Source organism: Schistocerca cancellata, chromosome 2 (genome assembly GCF_023864275.1).
Source record: "Schistocerca cancellata isolate TAMUIC-IGC-003103 chromosome 2, iqSchCanc2.1, whole genome shotgun sequence".
In the NCBI taxonomy this organism is placed as follows: domain Eukaryota; kingdom Metazoa; phylum Arthropoda; class Insecta; order Orthoptera; family Acrididae; genus Schistocerca; species Schistocerca cancellata.
In genome coordinates this window covers 405,604,529-405,615,978 of record NC_064627.1, presented here as the reverse complement: position 1 = coordinate 405,615,978, position 11,450 = coordinate 405,604,529, and the positions used below count along the sequence as shown (strand labels likewise).

Sequence of the window (11,450 nt, the reverse complement as noted above, 5' to 3'; positions counted from 1 at the left end):
CAGCAGATGTTACATTCTGGGGTGTTAAGGCCAGAGGCTGCGTCCTATATTGTTGGAAATACCTCTTTAATGCAAGACTATACGTTGCCTGTGCTGTCCTGACCTACCTCAATACTGTTGCCCTGGTTTAGCACATTCTTCAAACCTTCCCTCCACTGAAAACCTCCAGTCATGGTTTTCTGAGAGACTGGCACATCACCATTTGCCAGCCACTACAACTGATGAACTCGAGTATACAGTTGCAGCAGAATGAAAGGTGTACTCATTTCCGTCATACAGTCTCAGCTTGATTCAACTCAGTTAGAGTCATTGTTTCTGCAAGATAACATATCTTGTCACATAGCAAGATGAAGACTTCTCATTTCTTATGTTTCTTCTGCTCCCATAAACAACCTTTTTTTCTAATTTTTATCTTATTTTCTATACATCTGTGTATTGGGATGCAACTCTTACATAAATATCTCACGTTCTTACTTAAACTGGATTTCACTTGAATTTATCATTAAGATAACCATTTCGGTTGTTTGGGTCACATTGGTGTAATGAATTTACATTGAGATACTCATAAGTAGAAAATACAATTAACTGATGTGAGTACTACAGTTCACAAGGCACAAAAGGCTATGAGGTAATTAGTATATTTAAGAAAGATCACCAATACCAATAGAAAGTCTGGCAGTCCTGCTTTCCTGCAAAGTACTTTGAATTTTCAAAAACTAATTGCCAGAAATTGAAGAGATAATTATCATTCAAGTTCATTAGCAGCCCCATTCTCCACTGCAGATTTCATTATAGCACTGTTACATTCCAAACTTCGAATATCTACTTTTGTTACTTCAATTTCTCAGTAGAAAATGGCACAGAGCATTGTTCAATTAACTCACTCATTAATAATTTCATGTATTTTACCCTAATTTGCAATATGGTGCTCACACTTTTAAACCAGGGTATCCACATCACATAAGAATAAGAGTCAATGTATTTTTCTACATTTCTGACCACCAACATTTTCTATGAGCCAAAATCACATTAATTCTTGCAGTTCATTCAAAATTGTAAAATGGGTAGGCCCATATGTTCCCATGGCTGGTTTGACTACACTGCATGTTTTGCTCATGATGATGATGTTTGGTTTGTGGGCGCTCAACTGCGCAGTCATCAGCACCCAAAGTTTCGCTGAGAAGTCCTTACACATCCTCCGCACAGTTTCTACCACTGCCTGTGTGATTTTCATATTTTTGCAGCCCTGAAGAAAGACATTCATGTCCATCAATTTGGTTGGCCTGGGTACAATCATGGTTCTGTAAGCAACTGAAAACATTTTTGCATGAAGACATTGATCTTTCTATCCCACATAAATATTTAACAGTTATGGTGATTACGTTTGAAATAACAAACAGTTTGCTTACTTCTTGCCCATCCATCTCATTTTCATTTGACTCCTCTTATAGTAATGTTTAAAGATTTTTGAGTGATTACAGTACTTCAAATTAAGGAACATTTTAACTGAACTGTGTCATAATTGATAACAAGTGCAGAATATCATTGTCATCAAAATGAGTGATGTTCATTATGGACTGAATTAATCTAATTAGTGCATTGTATTCTTCTCTGATAAACTATTACAGTATTGTTTGTCAACTGTCATGTTTTCGTGTAAACGTGAACTGTGTTTTTTGCCACAATGAAATATTCAAATTCACCATTACACTGTTTATAGGTAATTGTAGGTGCTGATCTGGTTCAGTGCACAAATATATTTTCATAGTGCACAAACTAGTCACCATTCTCAATAACTGAACTTAGTGAAGAATAAATGCGTGTGTTAGTGCAATTTAAATTATGGTGCTGTGTACGTTTTTGAGCAAACAACATCTCACAATCTTTTTTTAATTTCAACTTCAAGGTGACCAACAACAATTCAACTGAGAGGAGACTACAAGAATTAGATCAGTAACACTGCACTCCATTTACTAAAATTTGCACACATCACTTACAAATTTAATCACATAAGTATTCCATCTACTATACTGTATAAACACAGGACATAAAACTGTGTTACTTACTATTCTTGCTGACATAGCAATTTTGGTAGTACATTATTCAATATTCTGTGGCATTTGTCGAAAGAGCACTGTATCAAAATTGAAGTTATTCCTGAATGACAAATACAGTTTCTGTTTTGTCCCAAAAGATACGTTTATTCTTTAAGTAATCAATGGTTTTTACAGACATCAGTCAATCTCAATTACTTCTGAATGAAAATTATTTTCAAATATTGGGAGAACATTATTATTAAATGTATTGCAGTTTTCATTCATGTAATGAGCACTGTAAATATCTCTTCAGTTTACCTTTCCCAGCAGTTTATTAAGATACTCAGCCTTTAGTCCATGAAGTACCCTGTCAACTTAGATTTAATAGATTGTCTAATTGTATCTATGCTTAACATAACAGGCTGCAGGAACTGAGGGGCCATGGACTATTGGTTTTGTGATGTGATCCACATCCCTGGATCTATAAAGATGTCATCGCTCAGTGATTTGGCACAGTCAGCTATTCTGGTTGGATGTAAATTTAATCAGCATCACCAGCTGCCACTATTTATTTATTTTGCTGTTAAACAAGCCAACAAAGCTTCAATGTGAATTATAAATAGGTTAAAATTTCCTACAGATCACTGACGTAAATTATTATAATAATACATTTGTTGCAAAATTCTACTTCAGTAGCACATGCTTTCAGTTGCTGCTATAGGCAAAATTTATCAGCAGCTATGTTCTTAAATGTTTGGATATTTCTTATAAAAGGCAACTCTTTCTTTCTCCTTACCTATGCTATGGAAGTAGATACCTAATTTAAATCCTGTAACATTTAACATATCCATACCATTGGTCACATGATGTTCAGTGTGTCACATTATGTCAATTGTGTTTGATGACTATAATTTATCAATGAAGTAAGTAGTTCATTAATTTTACTCCTCAGTCCTCAAAATTTGTGATTTAATAAGAAAAGTGAACATTTTACACTGATCAAGTTAGTCTTGGGTGGAGAAAATTTGCAACCCACTGCATTTATCAAGAATGTATGAGGGTCATTCTAATAGTAAAGAACATTTATTTCTCCAGATATTTTTATCCAAAACAATGAGAGTAAACTTATTTTACAAGGTGTTTCAATATCTTAGCTATTTTTTACTTACTGGTAGTCACTGTCCAAATTTAAACATTTGTCATACTGCTGCACAAGCTTACTTATGCCTTAGGATACTACTAAGTTGTTGAAACAGTCACAAATGTCCTCTTTCAGTGTGTTGTCATTTCCATAGTGCTGTGGCATCGATAGGTCACATCGACCAAAGCATGATCTTTGAACTCTAACTGCTCTGATGAGCCACCATTTTAATGTCCCAGCCAGCCTTTGTACCTTGTAAAGTGCACAAGTGTATCTTTCTTTTTACTGAAATATATGTATTCCTGTTTCCCATATTGGTGACCCCGAAGTTTCTATGTCTTTTGCAGCTTCCATGCCGGGTGTGTGGAATCAACAGGTTTTACGTTCGATGCCATGGCTGCCTCACCCAATAGTTTATACGAGGATTTGGAGGCTCAGCTTCTACCACCAGGCCACTCCAATCGCCTGCCAGCAGTTGTTTCGCCACTAACGCACAGTGATTCACAATCTCCAATGAAGTTAACCTCAAACTTTCCAGCTCTACAAAGGCTGAGTGTTGCACCGTTACCTCAAACAGTGAACTCAGGTTTTGTGTCGCTGGACTGCGCATGCCAACATGTGAAAGATGAAGTGGACGATTTCCAGAATCATGTAACGATCAATCACTCATGTAGTGTTCAAAGGGACCCAAATTCGCACACGTGCTTTGATCCTCTACGCTCTGCAACATCAGTTACATTAGTGCTGTATGCAATGCTGCCATTCATGCAAAATGCACACACGGTCAACTGCTATCAAGCTATTCCAGTTTTGCCTTCCTCACAATTTAATAATGGACATTTTTACACATCAAGTTCGCCAGGCTCAACCACCAGATCTGTCACTCAGTATCTCAACCACATGGGTTCTAGCACACCTGACGGCGCTTCACCATCCAGGAATGTTGTACCATGACAATGTGACCGCCAGCAGGTTTCACCAGTGATTTATGGTCCTACCATGGGATGCATTTCCAATGTGCACAGAAACTCACATTGTTGCCACACCAAGTACCAAACCACCTCCCCCCTACCCCCCCCTCACTCTCGGGGGGCCACGATTCCGACCATACAGTCGTTCACTCCTTCCGCAGTACCATCTGCACCTGCCGCGCCAGCCTTCCACATCATTTCTGAGGTGGACAATTTAAGAACTGTGCCTTTAACCTCCGGTCCAGTTTATGGGCCTACCTCAAGCGCCGCTCATCCATTCGTTCCCACGGTACCGACCATGACTGCCATGTCATGCTTCTGTGACTCATCAGGGACATTGCAACCGGCCGTTGTTCAGGACGTTTTCTCCAGTAACACGCCCACGCCAGTAGTGCTGGGTTACTGGACAGCCTAAACCTACCACAGGAGAGCAGGCCTTCCAAGAAACACTGAAGCCGCCCCCTCCTTTATACGAGGACAACCCTGTTTCAAGGTTCGCGCTTCTGGAGCACCTTTTTGAGTTACATCAGGTGACCGATGACAACTCTAAATTTCTATGTCTCATCGTGCACCTCCATGACCACTCAGATTTAATTTGTGACCCCCTCCTTTCGCCACCGCCGCCACCAAAATACGAGTTTGCCAAGAAGACAATATGGGACCGACTCACCTCGTCACCTGTACCACAGGAATTAATAATCAAGATCCTGTACAATGAACACCTGGGGGATCACACTCCGTCACAACTCTGGCGCCGCCCTCGGCTACTTGTGAGTGAATACATGATGCCGAACGTTACCCTGTGGGTGGTATGGTCTGCCAAGTTACCTACCGACCTGCAGATACACCTGTTACTGCACTCCTTTGAGTCCATCAGCACTCGTCTTCGCATTGCGGATCAGCTGTATGCACTACTGCAACAAAAACAACCAGCATACCTCTCACCACTGGCTGGTACTACATCACCTGTTTACCGGCCATCTGCGGGTAGAGGCAGGGCTCCTTCTGCCTCCATGCCATCTACACCACTGGGCAGTACTCGTTTGCTCTCTCCTTTTTCTGAGCACTCAAGAATCGCACATGCACCATACATCCCCGTTTACATTCTGGAACAGATGAACGAGGACAAACCTCCTCCGCTGTTACAATCACCGGCTCATCTGTACTGTTGGTACCACAAGATTTTCAGGGATGAGGCCAAGAAGTGCAGATTACCTTGACAGCACCCAAACACCGACCGTAGGATCTAAAAGATGCCGAGTCCTGCGGGGAACTTCACAGGCATCCTCAAACATTGCACTCCATCCACTCGTGCTCTCGGCCGAGTGGTCGTTTATATGTGACTGACATTTTGTCGCGGCTTGTTTTCCTAGTCGACACAGTCGCTGATGTGTCCATCATACCAACATCGTTGGCTCCTCCCACTTTTTCACCGACAAAGTTGCTTCTACACTTTCAACGAATCAACATTACAAACTGTCGGCTCTGCTAAAGTTATGGTGCATCTATCTCCTTATCTACGTTTCCCATGGACTTTTTACATCCCCGAACATAGTCCAAGGTTCAGTGCTACACCACCCTTCTGATGCTCAAATACTGTGCTCAGGCACTTGCGCTTGTCTTTCCATTTCCGTCGCGACATGTGATTTGGTTCAGCCTCGCAAATAAAATTGTGACCTGCGTCACTAATCTACTGTCAGATTACGATGCAGTGGCGCAACTATGTCGGCAAAACGACGAGTTGAAACAACGCATTGCTCACACTTTCGATGAGTTCACCACGGCTCATACCTCGCTGCTGCAACTGCAATCCACAGTTCCTTCACCTGATCAACCTTCATCAGCAGACACCAGCAAGGACACTCATCAGGTTAGTTCAAAAACATTCATTGCATGTGACGATTCACGTTGAGTGATCTCTGCATCCACCACACGCCCACTACGTGCAGTGCCATCTGTTTCAGTGCTTCTAATGACAGTCGCGCGCACAATGCGAACATGCCCACTGTGCAGGCAGCCGCCCCACATGTTGGTAAACATTCCCCCTCTCTCGTGCGCCAACTACGTGATTCGGCGGCCATTGCCGTTCCCCACGCAACGCCAACGCCTCTCTCGCCCATGCCGGTTACTCAAGGCAAAGCTAACAACAGACAGTCACTGCGCGCCCCAATCCACTCCATGCTGCACATGCAGCCAACCTCTCCAAACAAGTGCACGCTGCTCTCATGTAATAGGCATATGACTTTCGTGATGCCTTTTTCCACTTGCGCTAACGGTTACACCTCATCGCACCCTACTCATCCCAAAACTTCACGTCAGGATGTTACTCAGCCTCGTGTGCAGTTCTCAGTCTCTTCCATCACTGACGGAATGACACACAAGATAATTACCACAGCCGGCCCTCCTATTGGGCACAAGGTTAGACGCCTCAACCCGATTAAGTTGCACATAGCCCAGCAGCAAATTAACGAACTTCTGGAGGCAGGCATTCTACAGCCATTGGACAGCAATTGGTCTTCACTGATTCACCTTGTCACCAAACACGATGGTTCTTTTCGAATGTATGGTGATTACAGACGCTTAAACACTCGTACCATCATGGACAATTACCCAGTGCCAAATATAAACGACTTCATCCATATGTTATCGGGCACCACAATTTAGTGTGATTGACTGTAAACGTGCCCATCACCAGATTGCCATAGCACCAGAAGACATTCCAAAGACTGCTATCATCACGCCACTTGGTTTGTTCCAATACAACTTCATGCCATTTGGCTTAAAGAATGCGGCACAAACGTGGCAATGTTTCATTGACTCAATCTTACGACAGTTTGAGTTCTGCTTTATATACCTGGATGACATCCCCATTTTCAGCAAGTCGACTGAGGACCACAAAGATCATTTATCCCACGTCCTCCAGACCTTGAACTCCAATGGTATTGAGGTCAACGAAGATAAATTCCAATTGCGCCAGTCTTCTGTGACATTTTTGGGTTACACCATCTCTGCAGACAGAATACAGCCTCCCACATCCCGCGTGCAGGCTATCACGTCATTGCCACCCCCGCCGACGTACAACAAACTCTGACATTTCCTGGGTACTGTAAATTGCTACTGCCATCATCTACCTTCTGCTGCCGCTGTGAAGGCTTGCTGACGGACTCGCTGTCCGGCAAACAGACTTCGTGCCTTAAGACAGTCCGTTGTACTGAACCTATGATAGAGGCCTTCAGGGCTCTAAAGATAGCGTTAGCTCACGCCGTTGTACTCGCCCACCCTGATCCATCTGCCAAGTAGTTCATCACTACAGACACCAGTGACATCATGGTCGATGCAGTATTGCAGCAACACAAAGGCGACACGGTTTCACCCCTTCATTTCTTCTCTAAAAAACTGTCTACAGCACAGAAGAAATATTCTGCTTTTGATAGAGAACTTCTGGCAGTCTATGAAGCCTTCAAACACTTTTGCCCTGACATCGATGATTTCTTTTTGCGGATCAATACTGTCTCACGCATCGTCAATTTATCCGACCTCGCCACTCTCCACGCCTCTGACTGGGAATCTCAACCTCTCCTCACATATCCTCAGACATCGCTTGTGTTTACCAAAGCCAAGTTCCCCGGCGTTTCAGATGAAGTGTGGTGCAACTCTTCTACTGGTACTCTGTTGCCATTGCTCCCTCCCATGTTGCGCCAACAAGCCTTCGACACCTTGCATAACCTCGCCCACCCTGGCATCTGCGCAACCACATGCCTCGTCACCGAGCATTTTGTTTGGAAAAATGTTAAGCAGGACTGTCAAACCTGGGGAAGCAGCTGCATTTACTGCCAACACAACAAAATTGGACGCCACACCTCCCCCCCCCCCCCCCCCCCTCACCCTTTGCAAGTTTGACATTCTGCAAGGACATTTTCGTCATGTACATATTGACCTTATCGGCTATCTGCCACCATCAAAGGGCCACAGATATATCCTCTCCACAATCGACCACATGTCTCGTTGGGTGTAAGCTGTTCCTTAACCCAACATCACAACAGAAACCATGGCCAAGGGATTTGTCTCATCATGGATCACTAGGCTCAGTTGCCCGTCAACTATCACCACTGACCAGGGTCGACAGTTTGAGTCTGCACTTAACACGTTTCTATGTAACCTTTGCGGTATCAAAAAAATTCAAACAACAGCCTACCACACACAAAGCAATGATTTAGTGGAAGGATGGCACCACACCCTTAAAACAGTACTCAGGTGCCAAGACTGCCTCTGGTGGCTATGTGGCGTTGATAAGTCACATTGACCACGTAAAGCATGATCTTTGAATTTTGAACTCTAACTGCTGTGAAGAGCCACCATGTTAATGTTACAATCAGCCTTTGTACCTTCTACAGTGTAGACATGTATCTTTCTTTGTGCTGAAATACGAGGCATGTCCACAAAGTAACTTCCGTTTCGTTACATAAAACAAACATGTAAAGATACAGAAAAAATATTTATTGTACAAAAATCTACAACTGTTAAACTACTTTTCTACATAGTTTCCAAAATTTTGTAGGCACTTGTCATAGTGTGGCACAAGTTTTTGTTTGCCTTCTTCATAGAAGTGTATTCAACCAGTAACCCTCGGCGCTTGTTCTGTATTTTGCGGTGCAATTTGTTAATGGTCTCTCAGTAACCATAAGCATTGATTGTTTAGCCTCGTGGTAAGAAATCAATCAGCAAAATGCCTTTTCTGTTCCAAAAAATGGCGCACGTGTCTTTTCGAGGTGTCAAGATTTGCTTAGGCTTAACCTTCGTTGGGGATTAATTGTGCCTCCATTCCACTGATTGCCATTTTGTTTCAGGGGTGTCGTACGACACCCAAGTTTCATCCCCAGTGACCATCTGAGAAAGAAAACCATCATTTCTTCATTGTAGCGTGTCAAAAACTAAAGTTCACTGCCCATCCGTTGTTTTTTGTGTTGTTCAGTAAGAATTTTGGGTACCCAACGTGAGCAAAGTTTTCGAAATTTCAGTTTTTCAATAACAATTTCATGAATTAGTGATCATGAGATTTACAGAACTTCCATAGCAAGAGCACTAAGAATAAACGTATGGTTGTGCTTAATCCTCTCTTTAGTTGTGTGAACCAGTTGATCAGCAATCACAGACAGGCGTCCAACTTCGTTCTTCATTGTGCACTTGATTACATCCTTCATTGAACAGTCTGACCCATTGAATCACTCATAGCATTTTGTCCGTAAGCCTTGCAGATTTGCGAATGAATTTCCTTTGATTTAACTTTCTTTCCTTTTAGAAACCGAATCACAGATCTGATTTCAGACGCGGCGGCATTTTCAATTACGGCTGAAATTATAAAGAAACACTACCAAAGCACATGTCGGCAGCAGCGATATGAAAATGCCGTGCATGTCTTCTCCTTGAGTCAGAGAAACTAACGTGCATGCTCGGAACTGCGATCACAGCGATGCTGCGAATAGAAATAGAAACGGAACTTACTTTGTGGACGATCCTCGTATATGTATGTATAGACATTTATGGAAACAGTTTGTTGTGGAAACAGTTTCTCAACCACATGGGTTCTAGCACACCTGACGGCGCTTCACCATCCAGGAATGTTGTACCATGACAATGTGACCGCCAGCAGGTTTCACCAGTGATTTATGGTCCTACCATGGGATGCATTTCCAATGTGCACAGAAATTCTCATTGTTGCCACACCAAGTACCAAACCACCTCCCCCCTACCCCCCCTCACTCTCGGGGGGGCCCGATTCCGACCATACAGTCGTTCACTCCTTCCGCAGTACCATCTGCACCTGCCACGCCAGCCTTCCACATCATTTCTGAGGTGGACAATTTCCCGTTTCACATAGTGCTTTCTGCTCAAAAGATCCATCAATTTGACAAATAGATAGTAAACACTCAGGATCAATGTATGAATGCAGAGTCTCGCGGTGATAACATTGAATAAAATGTTCTCGGGTTTCCAACCGCATCAATTGCTTAAAACTACATGAGCTTTTGGCCAAGCACTCCTTGGCCATTGTCAAGTGGTAAGACTGCCAGTGGGCTGTTGGTGTACCCTTATATATGTTAGCTGCCGGCTGTGACGTCACTGGTGCCCATGACATTGCCAGGATCAAGTCTGGGCTACAAGGTGTGTGCACAAAACTTCCACTTACACTGCTATGTACCAGAATGTGAGTGAGTATTGTCATCAAGAAGCACAATGCTGCTGAGCAACACACCGTGCCATTTGTTTTGGATGGTACAGCTTTGTCAGTGGAGGATGTGACAGTGGGTCACTGCATGTATGATCTCCCACCTAGGTATAAAGTTAAGGAGTAGGATGCTCTTTCAATCCCAAAACATAGTGGCCATTAGCTTTGTGGTGCTCAGAATTTGTTTGGCTTTTGTTTCGTTTTGTTGAGGATCATGAATGATGCCATTCTATTGACTGGCACTTTCTTTCTGAACTTTAAATGAGAAGCCCAGGTCTCATCACCAGTAATAATGTGGTTCAAAAACTCCTTATCATCCTTATCGTACCAAGTGAGAAAAGTTAGTGCAGTTCCCATCTAGTGTTTTTGTGTTCATCTGTTGAAATTTGGGGACCCTCTTGGCACACACATGTTATTTGTATTTATCTCATATCATCACTAATAATTTGAAGTACTGATTATGAAATTCCAAGCAAGCACAAAATCAGTGCATCAATACAAAAATATCTATCCTGTTAATTTTTTCCTCAATCCTTCAACAGTCATCACTGAAGGTCGGCCTGACATAACTTCAACATGAGTGTTCTTCCATGATGCACCTTTTCAGACTGAAGCTTCATTCACCAAATTTCCATAAACTTTGGTCGTCTATATGTAGTGGAAGTTTGTGCAAAATTTTACCAGTGTGATACAATGTGAGTGCCTATAAATTGGTAACTTACTAGGTTAGTAATCATAACTAAATTGATACATAAATATACTGAACTATTTAAATATATTTCAATTTTATAATTAACCATTTAACATTGTGATGAATAAAATAAATACTACCAAAAGTTCCATATACTCTATGCATAAATCTTTAGACAGGATTTTACATTTTCCTATAGCCAACTCAGGTGAAATATATAAAAAATTTACGGGGTATCTACCTGCTTCTACTCACAGAGTCTGAATCAAATTGCTGACCCTCATTACACAACTTCCTGTTACATTTACATTTGGAACATTTTGAGTAAATCTACTTGACTCTTTAAATCTCACTTTATCTTCCAAAGATCTACTGAAAAAGGTCC

At 42.3% G+C, this 11,450-nt stretch overlaps 1 protein-coding gene across 1 annotated transcript in view; it reads right to left on the bottom strand.

Annotated features, from left to right (window-relative positions):
- Window positions 1-1,278: 1,278 nt before the first annotated feature.
- Window positions 1,279-11,450, bottom strand: part of LOC126161853 (pseudouridine-5'-phosphate glycosidase-like) — a 164,083-nt gene continuing 153,911 nt past the window's right edge. The window contains exon 10 of the mRNA XM_049917963.1: window positions 1,279-1,311. Coding sequence (XP_049773920.1) covers window positions 1,294-1,311 — 18 coding nt within the window. The 3' untranslated portion in view covers window positions 1,279-1,293. The remainder of the gene's footprint in view (window positions 1,312-11,450) is intronic.